Source organism: Channa argus, chromosome 12 (genome assembly GCF_033026475.1).
Source record: "Channa argus isolate prfri chromosome 12, Channa argus male v1.0, whole genome shotgun sequence".
NCBI classification, from domain to species: domain Eukaryota; kingdom Metazoa; phylum Chordata; class Actinopteri; order Anabantiformes; family Channidae; genus Channa; species Channa argus.
In genome coordinates this window covers 13,624,782-13,646,293 of record NC_090208.1, presented here as the reverse complement: position 1 = coordinate 13,646,293, position 21,512 = coordinate 13,624,782, and the positions used below count along the sequence as shown (strand labels likewise).

The window sequence follows — 21,512 nt, the reverse complement described above, 5'->3', positions numbered from 1 at the left end:
TCATCAACACCATGGTGGCTAAAGGAGCAAGGCAGCAGCCCCGAGCGAAGTCAAATCTCTGATACTGTTTCAGTCTTTAAATAAAAAGGCGACTTGCAGTAATTGGAGGAAACGGGGAAACAGGTAGAAAGCCTCCTAACAAGCAGGAGGTAGAAGCAAATGAAAATGAAAAAAGACATACAAACCCCTGTAAGCTGCATCTGACCCCAGTGAGTCACTGTCCACACAGGCTTCTCCAGAACTGGACATGACTCAGTAAACAAGCACAACCATTGCTGAAGTGTGCTTCTGTTGCTGGCTACACCATGTTACTCCACTTGGGTCTGAGCACCACTTTAATGCTTAATGTTTTATACACAGGATTATCACATGTTGTGATGTTATAATGTCCTAGAGCTTCCTTTTTTCTCTATACCTCTATAACATATAAGAAAATCCCTGTAAAATAGTAACAAGAAGCTTTTTTCATAAATTATATGCCTCAAAGACCAGTTTTCATAAGAATAAGCTTTGGATTTCCAGGTTTCAAAGCAATCAGGCTGGTGTTTATGACATAATTTCATGGCTTTTGGCTCAACTTTCTAACGAGGCTCATGGTCCCTGCTTTATTAATGATGAATAAATAATTTATTGATATATTATCAGTTCCATGCTATTAATAGGAGCAGTTTCATACCTACCAAGATTGATTGTTAGACCACATGGCTTTTAGGAAAACTTTCAAAAGCTTCAGGACCAAATTTCAATCATCAATAAAAACGTAACATTTTAAAATATGGCTTCACACTCGGTGGGGATTTATTAATGGATTACTTGCACTTGGGCTGAGTAATTGCTGCATATGTCATATTGTGTGATTTTTTTGTTTGTGGAAATTTGTTGTTTTTTTTTGCAGCTCCCTTTCCTCTGTTGGAAAATCTCTCCACAAGGTTCAACACTAAACCACTGGCTTAAATGTCTAGGGGACCTCATATTTCACAAACTATGAACTACTGGAATGTGACTCCCTTTTTCTCTTATTGCACTTTAGAAAAAAAAAATTGTAGGTGGCTGGTTTCAACACCTTGTTATGTGAATTAATTTCTCAACAAAGGGTGAATACTAAAAATGGTAGGGCTTTTAGTTGGCAGTGGCAATGTTCAGTGTACAGCTATTTTTTTAACAATTGGTGGACGTGGTGTTCATGAATCTTAAATCTTCAAATTAATTTTAATCCCAAATGTTAGTAAAGATCATATTCTAACAGCAGCATTGTATAAATTGGGGTCCTGTTATATATGTTTGCAGCCCAGATACAAGTTATAATACTCACACACATCTACTGTAGGTATGGGGCTATAAATAATTCATTTGAGGAAGAGGATCTATTTGCCCCCGTGCGTCTTCTGCGCGTGTGTGCACCTGGTGCCATTTGGCAGACGCGTCTCCAATTATCCAGGATCACATCCCTGGATTTCTCTGCGCCCTTTGCCTCCAGATCCACATTGATTCGAACCAGGCGTGATCAATGCGGACGACAGGAAAAACTCGCGCGTGAATAACTCCTGCGGGATGACTGATTTGTGTCTGAGCGCAACTTTGCGCAAGGAACTAAAAAACACGGGTGGCCAGATGGGAACTCTTAACAGAAATAGTCCAATGTGTGGGAAATAATTTGTGGCTTTGGGTGTTTTTGTGACGAGGACAAATCGTCCCCATGCATGTGGCCGTGATCTCCGTTTCTCCGTGATAATTCATTCTGTCGTGCTGCTGCTCAGTCCTCTGACAGATGCGTGGGCCGCCCGCACGCGGGTTGAACGGTCTACACAAAGCGCCACACACGCTCCGCGCTTCACTTGCAGAGCTGCACTTGTGATAATGGGGAGTCATCGGTGAGTCTGAGGAGCGATGGTGGCGGCGGCCCGGTTCAGCACGCTGGACAGCGCTCCTGGAAGTTGGAGAGGACGGCGGCGCGGGGACGCACGAGGGTTTCATTGAAATTACGCAGCTGGACAGATGAGAGACGGGTGAGCATGGTTGATGTTAAGTGTTTCCCATCGACAACAGGTCCAGGTAACCCGAGAGTGGACCGTCTGGAATAAGACATGGACTTTGCTGAAATTATTTTCGCTTTGTTCATCGTCGTAGTCGCGGTCGTCTCGCTGTTGTCCAACTTGTTGGTGCTGCTATGCTTCGTCCACAGCACCGAGATACGCCGACAGGTGCCCGGTGTCTTCACCATGAACTTGTCCTTCTGCAACATACTCATCACGGTTTTAAACATGCCGGCCACTTTGGTGGGGATCATCAGGAAGCAGCAGCCTTTCGGGGACTGCGCGTGCCACACGGTGAGCTTTCTGGAGACTTTTCTCACCGCAAACACCATGTTGAGCATGGCAGCCCTCAGCATAGACCGGTGGATAGCGGTGGTCTTCCCGCTGAGTTACTCCACCAAGATGCGCTACAAGGACGCGCTGATCATGGTGTTCTACTCCTGGCTCCACTCCTTCACCTTCTCCCTGACGGCGCTGCTCTTCTCCTGGGTCGATTACAGTGACGTGTACGCCTCCTGCACCTTGCAGCCGAGCGAGGAAGGCAGCGACAGGATTAAGTTTACAGTCTTCACTGTGGTTTTCCACGCCACTAGTTTCATGCTCTCCCTGCTCATCTTGTGTTTCACCTACCTGAAGGTGTTGAAAGTCGCCAGGTTTCACTGCAAGAGGATTGATATCATCACCATGCAGACTCTTTTCCTGCTGGTAGACATTCACCCAAGGTAGTTAATTTAATGCACTCCTCGTTTATAGACATGCTTTCTCACAGTCATAACAATTTAACAATCTTAGGAAAAGCACTAAACGCCCTTTGTTGTTTCCAGCGTGAAACAGAGATGTTTGGCCGAGCAGAAGAGAAGAAAGCAGAGAGCCACAAAGAAGATCAGCATCTTCATCGGCTCATTCATCATCTGCTTTGCCCCTTATGTCATTACGAGGTAAGTGGAATTAGTAACACAGAAATCAATAATGCCACTATAAAACGGCTCCACCCTAAAATGAAATGACCCCTTTTATAATGAAACATTCTGAGCAGCTGCTTTGATTAAAACGAGTTTATAAGGAGCATATAAGCTCATCACTGCAAACAGACTGTAGAGATGTAGTTCTGTGAAATTAAATCAGAGACAATTTGAACACCTGAAGTGCACCAGCACGTCACAAGGTGTGTTTATCCGATACCACACTGCTTATTTTAACCAGACACTTTGAGTAATTATCATATCTGTGAGCCAGGAGATGGCTCATTAGTTGCCTGTACTGCACTATAAACAGGTGCCCTATTCTCCTGCTTCCACTGAAATGCAAATAAAATCCTGTTGGACAATAAATACAGCACAGACAACAAAAAGCAGCTCCCAGAGAATAGAGGAAATGCTGCAGGGGCCCACAAAACACTGGCGAACCGAATGTGGTGCTGATGATCCACCGGTGTGATATGTGTGGTGTGCGCACATACGAGGGGGAAAAGGGAAGAGATGTTAGCAGGGAAAGTGTGACTAAGTAATTGACAATAATGCCCACTGAACAAGTCTGACAAACTAGAATATGTATATTAGGGAATATATGCACTTTATTCCGATCCATTGTTAATCTATAGAAGGTGAAACATGTCTACATAAAATATAGTTTTTTTTAAAATGACATTGTGTCACTGTGTTTTTCCATGTTGTGATTTGAAAGGAAAGTGCATGAAAAATTTGACTACGTCATTGTATTCCACGTTCTCTGGCTTGTTTTCGTTAGGCATTTTATGTTCTCGTTACCCACAGTTTTCATCATAAAAACTTTGTATTTTTTAACAAATAAACTTGATGTCACTGGGCCACTGATTTTCACAAAATCCACAAAAGTGTCACGACAATAACCTTTGAAAAAAGAACAACTTGGACTAATTTGTACTTTGTTGAGTCATGTTTCTGCTACCGCTCCTTCAGGTTGGCTGAACTTCTACCTTTTGTGGACATCAACCGCCACTGGGGAATCATCAGTAAGTGCCTGACATACAGCAAAGCTGCGTCCGACCCCTTCGCCTACTCCCTCCTACGTCAGCAGTACAAAAAAGTTCTGGTGACTGTTGTGAACAGGCTGCTCCGCCGTGACCTGTACCCCTCATCTGGCCACAACAGCTCTTTAGACACAGAGAACGACTATTGTCTCCAGAGGATCAGCTAATGGCGAATGTACGAACATGACAGATAAGCACCGCAGGCCAAAAATAAAGGTTGCCTCTTGGAAGAAGAAGGTGGGTGGAGGAAAAGAATGAGGAGCGAGACAGAGAGGACAGGGTATTGTTAGGAATGGAAAAGAGAGTAAGTAGAGGGGACAGATTGTGGGTGGGGGGGGCGAAGACGGAGCAAAAATACGGAAGAAAGTGGGTGGAGAAGAACGAAAAGACAGTGATGAGGGGGTGGATGAAAAGGTGAAGAGTTTAGGATGAAGAGGAGGAAGACAGGAAGTGATGGGGGACAATGTGGAGACCATGGCTTCAGACGGTAAAGACGAAGGAGTCTCTGATTTGTCGGTGGCAGCAAAACAAACAAAACCACACAGATCAAACAAATCAATTTCACTGAAAAAGTCACGGTTCAGATTAATCTCCCACCAAAAGATCACACTGCTGGAGACGGAGACGATTTCACTTCGAGAGACATGTATGAAGTGGCCTTTTGTGTTGTACCAACCACTTTGTAATGATTTTCGGTAAAACCACATGTAGTAACCTCTCACAAAACACGGGGACAGACTCTGATGGTCGATAGGCAGTGGAGTGAAGATGTGAAAAGAAGCATATGCTCTGTTGTTCCTGTGCCTGGATAATGTACCTGCATTGAATGGACGGACTCTTCCTGTAGATGTGGAGACTCAGCTGCTGCACATTACTGCCATGTTCTGTATTGACCGTGTTAGACTACTATGAGGTGTCACGTCAGCCGCTGAATATTGATGCACTTTGTCTAATTCTCTCAGAACTATTATGGTTACAGGAGCCAAAGGCAAATAACACTTAACCCCTGTTAATAAGGGATAAGGCTGGTGATATTCTGTGTTTTTGTTATTGTCAGTGAGTGTCATGTAAAAAAAAAAATCTATAGTGTGTTTTTCCATCTCTCTAAAGCCTCTCAGCCCAAACTAAGGCTTTAAAAATGCCATTTTCTAAAACACTCGCACAAAGCAAAAGCTGCTAAAAAGTGCACTTTGGTGAAACTATTTTTAGATGTGGACTGATACAAGTTTGTTGCACTGTGTGTGTAGGTTTCACTGAAAAACTAAACTACTCATGTTCCAAAGAGTTATAGGCCCAGAGGAACTACCATTTTGATTGTAATTATCTCATCAAATGGCTGTTATCAGTTGTTATCACTCCCCTAATTATGGTCCACAAATGGCAAACTGCACCTAACATCTGGCCAGAAGGTGAATTTTATCAACGTGTGCTATAATTACATGACCTTTAGTGGCTGTAGTAATTATAAAGTCATTGTAATAGGAGCAAAAGTCAGATGATGTGGATGATTTCAGGTCAGGGGTGATGGCTGGAGAAACAACACACAGAAATAATAAGTGTTTTTTTTCTTTTGTTTTAATCCAATATTGTTACTTTAGTAAGTTGTTATTTGTATCAAAACAACAACATTTTCCTAAACGTAACCAGATTAGTATAATGTGTGTATGCTGGGAGCTATTGAGCTGAGTAGGGCCCCATTAGTTCGTAGTTATGCTCCTTATATGAGAGACTGACAATGGTACCTTAGAGTGGTTCACAGATTTTGTGTGACAAATCCCTAAACCCCCCATGTTACCAAATTAATTTCTTAGTTTAAATAAATAATGACCATTTTACCAGGTTCCAGACCTTTATCCTATAAATAACATTCCTTTAAAAGTAAATTGTAAAGCAAATGTGATCACGTAATCGATAATTGAGTTCTGATGCAACATATTTTTTGAATAAATGAAACGTTACATTTAATAATGGAAAGCATCTCACAAGAAGGTGGTTGTTGTTGTTGGTGTCACACCATAGACTTGTGTTTGACTCCACCATCCTGTGTGTGGTTAGGTTTGAGCAACAAAAGCACTTTGGTTAGGATTAGAATAACACTGAGGTTTTTTGAGGTCTCTGAGGTCTGGGAACATTTTAGGGAGGCTTTGTCCAGTGTCAATGTACTTGTGGTGTTTCATTTAAATTAAATATCAACATATCCTTTATATTTTTTTGTTTTTAGGCCAATGCATAATTTTATATAAATAAATCCAACTTTTTGTGCAATAAACCAGTCACAAGTTGAGGAGGAGGGGATGGAGTGAATTAGGGTTTATGTGAAAAATGAAATCACGACAGATGACAGGCTTGTTTTAAATACGTGAAAGAGACACCATTTACTAGAGGAAACTTCAACTTCTCTACTCACACTACAAACCACTCTATGTCAGGTTTGTTGTCTGTCGCAAATAATAAAATATCCTTATGCTCTGCACTTGAGGAAAGAAAATGGCAAATACAAACATTCAAACCTCACCAGAAAACACAATATCACCAGACTTATCCTTTGAAGTTTGCATTTATATGTGACTGTACCAGCCCACTTTTAACTGAAATGTATTTGTATAACTTTGTTTTATTTTGCCAGTTGATGGGAGACAATGTTTCTATGGATATTTACACGATGTTATATATTTTAGACTGTACAGGGACCATATTTGCTAAAGAGGGGCAACGTGATGTAGCACAGGAACACTTTTAAAGTGCTTTCAAACACACTGTTTTCTGTTTGTGCCAGATTTGAATTTGTGACTTTTTCGGGCAAATAGCTGCTTTATTATTCAAAAAAGAAACTATTGGATGTATTTTACGCACATGTATTCTCCCTCCTTTGAGCCACTTGCTGTGTGATTAACTATTAGTGGAAAATGTGCAATAAAAGCTGCCACTCATGAAGCTATTAGAAATATTAATGTTTTCACATTAATGCCATTGAATCAGAATAATGCCCTTTGATTTGATTTAAAAGTTTGTAAATTCAATTCAAGCAGTGAAGTTAAAAGTCTGCACGACAATAAACGGCAAATAGTAGGGCATTAAATCATTAGATAAGGCTTATGGAAGCATTTAGGCAATATTCAATATGTGGAATTGATGGATGCAAGTATACTTGAAAGGAAACTTCATTATAAATTAATTATTCCCTGACAAATACTAATCTTTTGGATCCTCGTTTACCACTCATCCATTTCTGCATTATTTTGCATCCATCAGCCTTGTGATCCTAATTATATTGTAGATAATATGTGGAATAAAACATGAACAACCTGAGTTGCAGCAGCATTAGTGCCAAGTATTATTAAAGACACAGGTCAGAGATAACTTGGCTGATTTGTGATTCTGATTTATTCTGACCCAGTAATGTCTCTACCTTAATCTGATGAATGAAGACAGAACAACTGTAATTATTTGCAGCATTAAGTGAAGGAATCTCTTTTGTTTTTGCCCATTCAACCGCTACTAACACATAAGGAAGAAAGTGGTAATTAAAATTGCTCACATGGAAAGTTGTTAAGTAGTTATCTCAAGCTTCCTGAGAAATGTTTCAACACACTCTTTCTATTTTATTATATTTTGAGTATAAATGTATAGTTAAGCCCATGCAGAATTCAAGGTTTTCCACTAAAAGGCATTGTGGGTAACAACTGAAAAATTATTTTTGTTAATGAGGAAGAAGAAGGGTTACAGTGACAGTTACAGTGAAAATACAAATATGAGAAAAAAAGTTAAACAAAAAAGTGTAAATAAATCTAAAGCCTATCAGCTCCGTGAGCAGTGCTTGGACCTAAATGCTAATATCAGCATGCAAACATGCTGATGTGAAGCATGTGTTTAGTTTAACATGTTACTCAACACAGAGCAGCTGAGGCTGATGGGAATTTCATTAGTTTGGTCATAATCCAAAACCAAAGCTGACATTTCAAACACTAGATGAAAAGTCAGGGAGTCACCGAAGTTATTAGAATTCATCCTGAGAGGTGCATGGAGTCGCTTCCAAATTTCAACACTCGTGGAGACATTTTACTCAGCACTGCAAATGTCAGCCTCACGGTGGTGCTAGCGAAATAATCATGGGATCAACAAAGTCAAGAATGTTCACCTACAACCCATAAATAACTATAGAAAATCATAGAAAAACATGCTGGACTTAATTTCATACAGTACTATTGCAATGTTCCAGGAATTTCAAGCAACTATCTTTTTTATTTTGGTCCACGTCGAGATCCGAGACACTTCAATGTGTGGTCGGGAAGAGCAGGCTGTTAGCCTCCAACCCCACTTTCTAGCACATTTGGTAAACTACCATGCAGTTGTTCTGTAAAACCGTCCTTTTAGGTTAAAGTTCATTCCTATAACTAGTTTTTTATTGACAAAAACAAAAAACAAAAAATACATTACAGTCCTGTTTGTGTTTGACCATACATCTCCCCCCCAGATACCTTCATGTCCACTGGGTTTTCTGGGCTACAGAATAACCTGCATTAAAAATGACCATGTATAGTATGATATAATTCATATCCTTGATTTCATTGAGGAACACAGTCATATTTCTTCTTTTACTCCAACGTGAAGCAATCTGGAATTGCTCCACATTACAGCCAGAGAGCTGTGCTCGCTCTCATGAGACTCCATCCAGTCTTGAACACAGGGGTCCTGCAACTGCCTGCATGATGAATGATCATGCTTCACATTATGCTAATTTAAATCGGCTCTGCTTGAAGACCCTATAATTAGATGAATGTGTAAAACAAGCTCACTTCGAAAATGTGGTTTGCCATGACAGAATGTGCACCATGATGTTCTCCGTGATGAAATGTAAAGTGTAAGAATAGCTACCAGGATGTGAAATAATGATGCAGAGGTGTTCACTTAATAGGTCAGTTGACAGAAATCAGATCAGGTGGCAAAGTGAAATATTGAGGGTGTTGTTAGTAACTTTGTCGATAATTGTTCCATTAAGAAGCAAGTTAGGATTTAAAGAAAGGTACGTTACATGTGTGTGAGCCTATCACAGTCAGTGTTACTGTCAGTACATCCCACCCCTCAGCCACTGTCAAGCTGCTTATATTTTGCCCAAATTCTGATCTACGTTGGTGATCAGACCTCAGAGAGCTCTGGTAGCTAAATGCTTAGATCTTTACAGATCAAATGTTAACAATCCCGGCATGATAACCAGTTATGTCCTTTCATCCTGTAGTGATGTTAGAGGTGGAATGAGGCTGTCTGAGGTGGAGGAGAAGGGCATTGTACTGTCGCTCTGGTGGAGGCACCACAGAAAGCACTTCATTGAGTTTCCTTTACTGCAAGGGCACCTAAAGGGGCACTTCATCCCATTTACTCCACTGAGGGGCACCTTAGACAGCATGTTTGTGGCATTTGTGTCTCCTTGTGAGTACCACTTTTAAAAAAATGCATATGTGAAGAAGTCAGTTTTAAAATCCTACAGATTTCTGACTGCAACTGTAAAATGAGAAACAAACGTAAACTTAGATTTTCTGCACCTTGTGCTGTTTTGGTCTGTGCTGATATGTAAAGTATTTCCATTTTGGGGGTCATCAAGTTGAAGTGTCCTTGTAGATGCAGCTGTGGCTTCTCTGGCACATTTAAAAAATGAGGGGGCAGTTATACTGAAATGAGTACAGTTCAGTTTCTGCAGATGCAACTCAAATTATTTATAAAGATTTTAATTAAGCACATTGAGAATGGGCCATTGGAGTAAATTAATGTAACTTTAAATAAATTTAATCCAGAGTCTAATGCATGTATAATGCATTAGACTCTGGGTTTAGTTTTTGACTTCCTGGAACAAAAAAGCAACCACTAAACTTAAAAGTGAGAGAAAAGCCAAATATCCCTTAATCCTGCCTTTTTCATTGTTATTCATTTTGCCGTAAACTATTCGATGAATCGGAGTTGACATTTTCATGTCCCGGTTTCACCTCAATCCTTTTGAAACCCGATAGTCGACCGTAATGTGTGTAATAAAGTCGCTGTAAGGGGATTTCAGAGGGAATTTCTGCAGACTTGGGAAGTTCAAACCCAAACGCACACCCTCTGGCTCCGTGTGTGAGGTGCCACATCGAAACTAAGCTTAAGTGTCGGAGAATAGGCATCATGCTGCTGATCCTGCTGCAGGCGCTGCTTGTTGTTTCGTGTGTGTCTCTGAGGTGTGACCCAGCATTTCGAGGTAACGTTTTTCTACTTTGGGGGATTCTAACATGTATTCTTACGCGTGCGTACGAACCTGCTGCGTAAAGTGGTCATGACATCTTTCCATGCGCAATGTCTGGACTAATCCACATCCAAAAACGGATCAAAGATTCTATAAAACGCGTGAACTCGCTTGTATGCAACTTTCAGGATCTTAAAGCTATAAAACGAGCATCAGAATGATCAAGGAGTTGACCCTTAGCGTGTGCAACTGTGTTAATATTCTGCATAAAACCTCTCTATTAAGATTTATAATCCTAATAAAGTGGAAACTCGTGTGACGTATTGGTAGTTTGCAGACAGATAGGCATTTCAGACAGCTGCTGAAGCAGAGATTGATCGGTGTTTTCTAGGCCACAGCAAGACACTTATGGAAAACCGCTCTGCCATCTAGTGTCTGCCACAGTGTCCGCTAATAACATACTCGTGTGTGTTGCAGGAGTGTGCAAGCCAACAGTGGAAGAGCAACGTAAGTACGCTTTGTCTCGAAGGAGGGTCTGTGTCATGCATGAGCTGTTTTTCATCCTGCTTTTCTCCTGTTGCAGCGGCTGATCACCGGATATCCGCCCCAGTTTGCAAATTGTGTTTTTCCTTTGAGTTTTGAGCCTTAAAATGTCTTTCAGTTTGTTGTTTCTGTGAGATTAGATCAGACCCTGAAGTCATTCCCCGCCCTCCATGACAGGTCCCATCCCTGTGGATCTACTCTGTGGATCTACTCTGTGGTTTTAACAGCCAAAAAACGATGCGATCATCACTCAGACGGGGTGTAGTCTTAATGTGGCCCCTGAGCCATAAAACCATCGTGTATTTTTAGATGATCCATGGCACCATGAAATATTCAAACTCTAATTTCCAGAGATAATAGAAATATTTGAGGAGGCAGATGGAGACAAGTCCTGGTGCCCTGAATGAGTTAAGATTAATATTGGCTGTTGCTAATAAGTGATCCGTCGTGTTTTTTGCACCTTTTCATGCTTCTACCGATCAATCTGAGTTATGCTTTGATTAAAAAACATATCCTGTCACTTCAGCCAAATGCACCGACGTCCTGCTGTCCTATTGCGACGACATGGCCTACACGCAGACCATGTTCCCCAACATCATCGGCCACAAGACTCGCGAAGAAGCCGAGGCCGGAGCTGAGTACCTTCTCATAAGCGTGATTGAATCCCTGCTCGGCGGAGAGTGCAACCCTGAAATCCGCATGCTGGGCTGCTCCGTGCTGGCCCCGCGCTGCGAGAAGGAGAAGGTGATGAAGCCCTGTCGCACCACCTGCGAGGCTGTGCACAAAAAGTGCAGCCACGCCTTTGAGGCGATAGATATGGCCTGGCCATACTTCATGGACTGCGATCGCTTTTTCGTCAGTGACCTGGAGGGTTGTTATGACCCACTGGAGGGCCTCAAAGGTGAGAAATGGTGGTTATGACCTAGTTCATCCTTGGTAAGTTTGGCTTAGACCTCTTATGTTTGCATTTGAAAGAAATATGCATGAACACTTCCAACTAATTTCATTGTCTGCAGGCATCTGGTTAGCACACATGTTCATGGGTCTCATCTCAGAGAGAAACGCCTTATTCCCTCCACATAAACTCTCACTTACACTTAATCCTTTGGTGATTTTCAGTTTTTTTCATTTTTTTGCTATTTTAACAGCGCCACCATGAACTGCAGAAAGACAAACGCCGACACAGCTTGTAAACACTCAAAGTAAAAAAACGATTTTCCAAACTTCATAAAAGTGGATTCTCATCAGCATCACACGTGGACCTATGAAATGAGGCTATAATGTGGCTCAGTTTTAATGGACCTTCAAACCTTTTTTTCTGCCAAGTAGCATGTGGTTCAGATGTCTGGCTGCATGTTTGAAAGCTGTAATTATTTCCATGTTTATATTAATTTGAAACTCCTGTCCTTGTTTCTGCTTTGCTGTCATGTGACCCCAAGCTCTCCACAGAGTAATACTGTACATTTTTTTCTTATTTGAATACTAGTATAACAAACCTAGAAAAATAACATGTTGTTCTGTACCCTGGCATAGTGGCTGTGCAGTACATATACCGCATATGTAGCAAAGTAGTCATAGTTTTAAACCAAATGGTGCGAGGTAACTGGGAACAAGTCAGTTAAGCAATTGTCTTTCTATCAAAACGCCAAACATTTTCTGATTCCAGCTTCTTGAATTTGCAGTTTTTTCATACCAAACTACTGTAGTAATGAAAATGTCACCATAGCTTTCAGAGGTTCTGTGACAGGTGTTTTCATTGGCCTAAAGATGGATTGATATATTTTGAAAATAACCAGCTTATACAATATTAAACTTAGCTGATGTGTTGCTGTATTTTTGCATTTTGAGTTACTTTGAACTCATCACCTCAAATAAGATTTCTCACTGTAGAACAGTAAAGTAAAAGGACAAACTCATACAGTAGGCAGCAGTCACTTATCTCTGCAGGTCTTCTCAGAGCATTTTAGTGTCTTTGAGCTCATTGTTTTGGTTTTGAGGCCCATGGCCAGTGCTTCAATCTGGAGCGAGCTGCTGTTGACAACAACAAAGCTCTGATAAACCCACTGTACATTACCTGCTAAAGAACAAAAGGCAGATAGAATTAGCATGTGGCTTGTGAACAGCGCAGATCATTTAAACAGCTAAGATGGAGAAATGTTCTGCCGAAGATGAAGGGCGTGAATTTTGCACTTCGTGTTGCGTCATGTCTGCTGGGTGTGACCATACTGCTGTTTGCTAACACTTTTGCCACTTTCGCTTTCCCACTGCTTAGTAGTGGCAAAAGTAAATCGCTTAATTAACAGATCCAGCGTGACTTTTACTGTGGATCCATCAAAAAGGAGAAGAGTGCTCTAAAACTCTGCCTCCATTTACTAATGCAAGCAGAGTGATTCATGTTGAACAGAAGTTTAGTTAAACAAACAAGCTCTTGTTAAGAATGAAGACTAAGAAGAGTCTTTACACTGTTCATCATGTACATCATGTTTCTAAAGCAGCAGTGACAGCTTCTTATTCTTCTATCATAATAAATGTGGTGGTTTGCCCTTTTGCTGAAATAAGCTCATCCTGCTCATCAGGCCATGGTCTCTCCAAACATTTTTTTTATTTTTTGGGGGTTTCTGCTGCACATCCCCAGAGTCTATAAACATTCTTTTTATAACCTGGCACAAGAACAGACACAACATTTTTGTCTGGGAGGTCTGTAATGTGGTCAGCCACTACAGCTAAAAGCACGTTGGTCAGAAGTGATAAGACATGCTGTGTTTTTCTTCACAGCAGAGCAGGATGTCGAGGCTGATGGCAGCTTTGAGATTCTTCCTCCTGAGCCCGCTAACACAATGCACTTTACCTATCACTCCAATGCTGAGATGATCACCATCTTGAAGAAAACCGAGGAACAATGCTCAGACATAGCTAGAACATACAGCATCGGTCGCAGCATGGAGGGCAGGGAGCTGCTTGTGATCGAGTTCTCAAACAATCCTGGCCAACACGAGCTTCGTGAGTAAAACTTGTGTGTCTGCAACCTTTTTCATTATCAGCAAAGTTAGACTTACTGTAAATGTGATGCTCTGCAGTCGAGCCAGAGGTGAAGTATGTCGGCAACATGCATGGAAATGAAGTCCTGGGCCGCCAGCTGCTCATCTACTTGGCTCAGTACCTGTGCTCAGAGTATCAGCTGGGTGATGAGCGCATCCAGACCCTTGTCAACACCACCCGCATCCACATTCTGCCCTCGATGAACCCGGATGGGTACGAGGTGGCTGCCTTAGGAGTGCAGGACAATAACTATGGTGAAGAGGAGGAGGTGAGTTTGATCACACTGATGGACAACCAAACATTTGGACTTGTTGTAGAATAATTTTCATGGTTCATTTCCTCAGGGTCAGAGATATGAGACTTGGAACATTGGTCGAACCAATGCCCAAAACATCGACCTGAACAGAAACTTCCCTGATTTGACTTCCATTGTTTACAACCGACGCAGACAAAAGGGTTTCCGCACCGACCACATCCCAATCCCAGACTATTACTGGTTTGGTAAGGTACAGTATGGATCCTTATCTGTATGTTGTTTGTTAGTGAGTGGTATTTTCTATTGTACTAGGTGGAATTGTAGATTTGTGTCATTACACGGTCTGGATAAGTTAAATTGTCGTCATCCAGGTGGCACCAGAAACGTATGCTGTCATGAAATGGATTAGATCCATCCCGTTCGTGCTCAGCGCTAACTTCCATGGCGGGGACCTGGTGGTGTCTTACCCTTACGATCTGTCCAAACACCCGCTGGAACGCAACTTGCTGTCCCCGACGCCTGATGATCAGGTGAACAGGCTCCGACAAATGCGTCTCTACAAAAGACACATGTTTATTTAAAATGGCAATTGAAAGTTTGCGATCCCTTTAAGGTTTTCTCTACTTCTACATAAATACAACCTAAAAGATGATCAGATTTTCATGCAAGAACTAGATAAAAGGAACCCAATTATATGAATAGAAAATTTTGGTTTACTTTTGTGGTTGTGCAACACGCACATTTTCCTATTTATATGGAGCTAAACACTCAATTCTCTCTTATGTATGAGTATTGTGTACTACATTTTTGTTCTAAGTTGTATTTGTAGATAAAAAATTAAGAACAACAAGATGCGATATGGAAATAAATAATAATTTGTTTAGGAAACATAATTAAGTATGTTTACACATTCTCCCGGCGCTTGCATGGATTTCCTCCAGGTATTCCACTTTCCGCCCAACTACCAAAAAACATGATTCTTAGGTTAATTGGTGACTCTGAATTGTCTGTAGGTGTGAATGTGAGTGTGAATGGTTTTCTGTCTGTGCATGTCTTTCTGTGCTGGCCCTGACATAGACTATTGACCTGTCCAGAGTGTACACCACCTCTCACCAAATGACAGCTAGAATAGACTCTGATACACCCAATAACTCGCAGTAAAAGTACTGTCGACAGCATAATCATTTTTTGTCAACGTTGTGTTGTTTCTGTTGCTAAAATTATTACATATATTAATAACTGAATTTGTTTTGAAATGGTAAAGAATGTGAGACTGTGAGTGATGGTTCGCTGTGCATCTGGAGCCTACATGTGACTAACAACTACTCCCTAAAAGTGGCATGTTAGACAGATTTACCTCATAGATTAGTCATTGCAAATGGGCAGAACCAAATGCATAACATGGTGTGTTTTAATTAATTTGCCTCACTAGACACAGCATGTCCTGTGGTGTGAATGTAGCACATGTGCACATTGCAATGATGATGCTGAGACAAAATATTGTGCAGCCATAATGAAAACCCAGATGTTTCTTCAGTAAATAGGGTAGGACCAGACTCACAACTAATTATCAACCCATTGATTGAAACACCTCTAATCGCTCTTCAAACAGGTTTGTCATCCCAGGGGTCCATAAGACTGGATATTATTCCACCATAAAGATATGAATAAGTTTAATATATGTTTCATTTTTAAATTGGCTTACCTTAATCTCATTTTATTTTTAGTCATATTTATGCAGAAATAGAGAAACTTCTAAAGGGTTCACAAACTTTCTAGCACCACTGTATCCATCCCTTTTCTCACCAAGTCAAAAGGGCATAAGTTATAAAAAGATATATTTCTATTTTGGTTTCACAATGCTTTGCCCAAACAAAACATTAGTTGCATTTCAAATATGTGACAAGAACCAACAGAGTGTGTGTGTGACTTAAATTCATGTTCCACCTCTCATCTAAAATTAACCTTATGAAGAGAAAATTAATGCACTGGTTTTGCATTTCATAGGTTTTCAAACTACTTGCAAGAACCTACGCAAACGCCCATGAGACAATGTCCAATGAAAACGCACGCTGTGGATCGTCTCGAACGCTTAGTCAGAAAGGAATCATCAATGGAGCACAGTGGTCCAGCTTTTCAGGAGGTGAGGAAAACGAGTGTCAAACATTCCTCAAACTATGTTATTGAAATATCAGATGATGGCAGTGGAAGACCAGGTATGTCAGCAGGAGCTGGAGGAGAAAGGCCAAGGTTCCCATGGTTTGTTTTGTCTTTCTTCAGGTATGCAAGACTTCAACTATCTTCACACCAACTGTTTCGAAATCACTGTGGAGCTGGGTTGTGATAAATTCCCCCCTGAAGAAGATCTGCTGACCACCTGGCATGAAAACCAGGAGGCTTTGATCAAATTTATGGAGGCAGTGAGTAACATTCCTCCATATTTAGCTGTTTTCTTTTTTCTTTTTGCATGGTCTCACTTTGGTGCATTGATGTACCATACACTCCAGCATGAACCTATTATATGTCTCTTTGTTTGGCAATTACCTTTTGCTATCTCGTGTTGTCCCTCAGGTTCATCGAGGTATCAAAGGCATTGTCAAAGATGAAGAGGGAAATGGAATTAAAGGTGCACGGATATCAGTCAGAGGCATACGCCACGATATTACCACTGGTAACTAGTTTCTGTTTTACAGTCTATTACATTACAGTGTGATGTTAAGTTTGCTTCTTTCTCCATGTTCATGTTATCAAGCCAACATAATATTAGTAATTATGCGCTGTTAAAGCAGTCTTTTTTTATTTTGCTATGTAGACCTATTAGAGTGCTGACTGCATTACAACCACCAGGTGATGTTAATGTGTATAGTGCACATTTCCCATAAAGTTTTGTTTTGTCACATTACTGCAGGAGATTCTAGCATTCATGTCAACATTCAGACTTATTACAAACTAAAAAAAGTGCCACTGGAAGATCCGGGGGGAAAAAAAAACAATTATGGAAGCATTATGTTCATAATTAGGTTAATTAAACCAACTTTTAATGGATATAGTGTTATAGTGCATAGTGTTTGCAATGACCTGCAAAATCAATCAATTAATCGAACATAACACAAATACATCACTAGCCTCTCCTTCAAAATGCCCAAATCTTTCAATCTCCATTCAGCTCCTTTCTCTATAAACTATTCGTCATGTATAAATTGGTGGCATGTTCCTATAAAAAATGTAGCCGTAGGTTTGTAAATGATGAAATCACGCCTCTTTTCCCTGCTCAGCTGAAAATGGGGACTACTGGCGCATCCTCACCCCGGGCATCCACATCGTGATCGCCTCCGCCCCGGGCTATGCCAGAGCTATGAAGAAAGTCCACCTGCCTCCTGGCATGCACAAGGCGGGCCGAGTGGACTTTGTGTTGCAGAAAGCTTTGCTAGAGCCTGACATGCAGGAGGAGGGTGACGCCATCGCCTCCATGGGTACCTACGACCGCTTTGACCCTTACAACCAGTATGAGCGCTACACCCTGATGGCTGATATGAGCCAGAACCGTGAGGAGAGAGCAGAGAAGCCCTGGTGGTGGAACTACTTTGCCTCGCCGAGTGGACCTGCCCCCACATGGCTGCTAAAACATTATTAGGGCTTTCAGAATAGCAGTGAAGAAGTTTCTCTTCTGGCCTTCTTGTTCGCTTTCACGCATGAATTGCTTGGAGATCATATCATAAGCACCTTTAAACCACAGATGAAGTTGTGAAGATTTCAGGGTGGGCTTTAACTTCAATCAAACTGCTCCACTATACAACTGCCATCAAATACAAGAAATTAAAGATTTATATTTGTATTTTTCAAAAATTTTACAGCATAAATAAAGAACTTTTGTATTGTCATGATTTGAATTCTTTCAGTTACACCCAAACTCACTTAACTCACTTCCCCTAAACCTCCTGTTTTATCACCTACCTCATGTTTGGTAGGTAATGAAAGCAGGTGGCCACTTGGGGGCAGGCTGCATCAAGTTACTACAAGGCAGAGCAACTATTCATTCTGTACACTGTAGTGAAATTAAACTATTATTAAATCTAATATGCCTGTTTGAAGACATTGGATGTGAATTAAGTAAACTTTTTAAAGGTCTGATGAGATACTTTTTTTTTTATTGGAGAAAATTAGCTTTTTGTGTGACCAACTTTATCTAAACCACTATGTTGGGAACTAGTAATCTAAAATAAAGACTTTTTTTTAAAGTTGTCTTAAAGCAGGGGCAATGTGCACTTGGCAGCAATACATTTTTGTTTATTTAGAACCTGATTAATCCAGTAAAATCTCTGAAGCTTTAATCAGTTTCTATAAACCTTCCTCACCTTCCACAAATTATATTTTGTAAACTTATACAGAATTTATGTACATATACATTTCCAGCTTTAGTTTTATTAAAGGATTATTTTTTGATTTAACAACATCCTGCAAGGTGCAAAGGTCTTAAAACCAAGTCTATTAAATAATGCCAAGCCAGCTGCCAAGATAAATTCTGAGCTATTTCATTGTATTTGACTCTACTGGAAGAGAGAAGAGGGTAAGGATAGAATTTTGAAGCATCAACACAAATAATTTGTGCACAACTGCAGAAATCCCATAGAAAAGCATCAAATGGACACAAAACCACAACAATGACAAGTAATACAGAGTGGAGTAAAGTGTTCAGAGCACTGCCAGCCCTGAGGGTTATAGTGAAGTCCCAGATCTTATAAACAAACAGCTCTTAATTTTTTTTTATGTAAGGTCATGAAAGAAGCATGGGAAAAACAAATTACCCCCGGACAAAGGTTGAGGAATACTATTGCAGAATCACAGAGAAAAGTCTGCTTAGTGAACTGCTCGACCCATGACAAGTCAGTAAAAAAAAAATACCAGCTTCTCGGGGGATTTACAAAACACAAACACATGGCTTGGCACCAAACTCAGTCAGGCAAACAGCAGAGGACGACCTCCATCTTTAGTGGGTCTGGAAAATACTGTACATGGCCCCAGTGACACATTAACCTCTGTGGAGAGCTTTCAGTAGACAGACAGACGGCTCAACAGTGTCTGTTTTCACTTGGTGCAAGTCTGCTTCAAATATTGGCATTTAATGTATCATATACTGTAGATGCACTGGAGTGGGCACAACAATCTGAACGGTATTCAGTGTTTAAAGTATTAATGGAGGCAATAATGCAAAGTTAATAATTCAAGTACTCATAAGCCAGCAAAAAACAGTTTTACTGGAGCACAGTACATACCGACCCTAAAGTTTGTCTGAGCAAACTGAGCCGTATTATTGGGCCGAATTACTGGTTGATACAAATACTAGGAAAGTGCACAAATGATTCATTATCGTCAAATACTTAATATAAAAAGTCAAAATATTGTTTTGATACATTTATTTTTTACCTCATAGAGAAGTGGAACTAAAGTTAAGACACTGTTTCTCAGCGCGCTACACACAGAACACAAGGGCAGGTGGGAGCAGCAAAACAAAACAAAGTGTGCCGTTGTTTTATTCAGTTGGCCAACAAAACTGAGTCCTCATTATGAAGCTTTTTTCTATGCTTCTACCAGCAGGATTTATGTCAAGATTATTCAAACAATCGACTTTAAATGCCTTGATTATTCCACGTCATAAAATTATTCTATTGCCCATTCCTGACAAATACTCAATTTTCTTGGGGGGAAACCAATACTTAATTTTGGTCACATGCCATAAACATATCCAGTATAACATGTTATTCACAAAGTCTATACATTATACCTATAATACTGTGGCTGTACTGGCCTTTCAAAAGTGTTTCTTGTCTTGGTCAAGTTTCCTCCCATTCACATAGGCCAGTTTTTTTGACTATTGTGCCAAATGCAGACCAAGAAACTGGACCCTCCAGTGCGATCCAACAGTAGTGTAGCACCTGCATACCTGCTCCACCTTTGGGAACTACTGGACTGAATGGAAAGTCTTTTCTTTTTTTCTGCTGCCTCACAGCTTGAAAGTTTGTGGAGTTTACATGTTCTCCTTGAGCTTGCATGGGTTTCATCCAGGTGCTTCAGTTTACAATACTGAATTGCCTTATAAATAGATACTTCAGTTTTCTATTCTATGAAAAGACTAAGATCCCAGACTCCGCTGCAGGTCTCTGATGATTTATTTTCAGGGCCAGACTCTGCTGGTCTTTGCTGAAATACCTTTCTGATGCCAGCTAGTTACCAGCCAATTCCCAGCCACATTCCAGACTTTAAGTGTAAATCTGTCAGGTTGCAAAAAACATCATGCATCCACTGCTCCACCAATTTGCCGCTTTTCAGGAATACTGAAACTTGACATTAATGCCACAATAATCCCTCTCACAGAGGCTACAGGCATGAAGTCCAAACCAAACCAAACACAGGGTCAAATAGGCCTCTCTGTGAGAGGGAATGACTGGTTTGACTTGTCACATGCTTTTCAGCGAACATACAACCGTCCCATGTAGGTCTGACCCTATTTGCTTTTCTGGGAGCAGTTCTTTGAGCTACCCATGTCAGGTGGGGTGCTGGGTTGCCAATTACTTGGTGAGGCTGAGAAAGTAGCAGAGAGCCGCCCTGAGCTGCCATGTTGTATTAGCCTCATCCTGCTGGCAAGTAGGTACTGTAGTAACGCCTCATTTCAGTTCAGTGCGCCTGCTCTCTGTTCTTAAAGGAGCTTTAGGAAGCTTATGTCCCTCCTCCAGATCAGTTTGTAACTATGTCCATTTATGAACGCTCAGCACACCAGGTCACTTTTATTCCACAAAATGTTTAAAACTCTCATTAACTGAATACATTAAATGACTGAGGTGTGTCCTACAGGGATGCAAAGTAAACAGCTGACAGACTTGAATGTTTTCTTTTGTTTACATTATTTTGCCCAGAATAAAGATGCAGAGCCGGAATTTACTAAACTTTTTTATTTGCATTTTTTATTTTAACATTTTTATTTCTTCTTAGGAAACTTTAAAATAAAAATAATATGATTAAATAATGATGATTAAAATAAAGATGATTCTTTTGCACAAAATTAAAATGTAAATTCATATTTCATTTGGAAAAAGGTTTGATCTGCTAACAAAGTGAATGGTAAATGGTAAATTTAATAAATACACATTTAATAAATAAGCAGACCGTTTAAGTGAACATGCAAACTACTTTGAGGAAAAAGTATGAGGAAATAAAACTTAATAATCAAAATATTTGAACAAATATTGTAATTATTTTCTCAAATTATTTTCAAGATTTGGGCACTGTGCTGATATCTCATAAATGGAGCAATATATACTTGGTTTTATTAACTCACCTTTCAGTTTATCCAGTTCAATGCGTGTAAGTGCTGATTGCCATGCGTTGTGATCTAATTCTTAACTTTCATTGCGCTCATTATGTGGA

At 40.4% G+C, this 21,512-nt stretch overlaps 2 protein-coding genes across 4 annotated transcripts; both read left to right on the top strand.

Moving 5' to 3' along the window:
• Nucleotides 1–895: 895 nt before the first annotated feature.
• LOC137138307 (G-protein coupled receptor 26-like) lies at nt 896–6,245 on the top strand. Its single transcript, XM_067525374.1, has 3 exons — nt 896–2,755; nt 2,858–2,971; nt 3,971–6,245. The coding sequence occupies exons 1-3, from the start codon at nt 2,085–2,087 to the stop codon at nt 4,206–4,208; spliced, it is 1,023 nt and encodes a 340-aa protein (XP_067381475.1). The 5' UTR covers nt 896–2,084; the 3' UTR covers nt 4,209–6,245.
• Nucleotides 6,246–10,082: 3,837 nt separating this feature from the next.
• On the top strand, nt 10,083–17,971 carry LOC137138134 (carboxypeptidase Z-like). 3 transcript variants are annotated; one of them, XM_067525088.1, is made up of 11 exons: nt 10,083–10,267; nt 10,730–10,759; nt 11,322–11,696; nt 13,574–13,795; nt 13,873–14,102; nt 14,179–14,340; nt 14,462–14,620; nt 16,098–16,233; nt 16,371–16,510; nt 16,662–16,761; nt 17,366–17,971. In XM_067525088.1, the coding sequence occupies exons 1-11, from the start codon at nt 10,195–10,197 to the stop codon at nt 17,722–17,724; spliced, it is 1,986 nt and encodes a 661-aa protein (XP_067381189.1). In that variant the 5' UTR covers nt 10,083–10,194; the 3' UTR covers nt 17,725–17,971. The 3 variants fall into 3 exon arrangements, with proteins under 3 accessions (XP_067381189.1, XP_067381190.1, XP_067381191.1); XM_067525090.1 differs by having other exon boundaries at nt 10,092–10,267; nt 13,571–13,795; XM_067525089.1 differs by lacking the exon at nt 10,730–10,759 and having other exon boundaries at nt 10,084–10,267; nt 13,571–13,795.
• Nucleotides 17,972–21,512: the final 3,541 nt, after the last annotated feature.

Coding starts and splice junctions, on each gene's coding strand:
- LOC137138307 (XM_067525374.1), top strand. CDS start 2,085: ATGGACTTTGCTGAAATTATTTTCGCTTTGTTCATCGTCGTAGTCGCG. Junction 2,756..2,857: donor CTGGTAGACATTCACCCAAG/GTAGTTAATTTA, acceptor TGTTGTTTCCAG/CGTGAAACAGAGATGTTTGG. Junction 2,972..3,970: donor GCCCCTTATGTCATTACGAG/GTAAGTGGAATT, acceptor CCGCTCCTTCAG/GTTGGCTGAACTTCTACCTT.
- LOC137138134 (XM_067525090.1), top strand. CDS start 10,195: ATGCTGCTGATCCTGCTGCAGGCGCTGCTTGTTGTTTCGTGTGTGTCT. Junction 14,103..14,178: donor ACTATGGTGAAGAGGAGGAG/GTGAGTTTGATC, acceptor TCATTTCCTCAG/GGTCAGAGATATGAGACTTG. Junction 16,511..16,661: donor TGATCAAATTTATGGAGGCA/GTGAGTAACATT, acceptor GTTGTCCCTCAG/GTTCATCGAGGTATCAAAGG.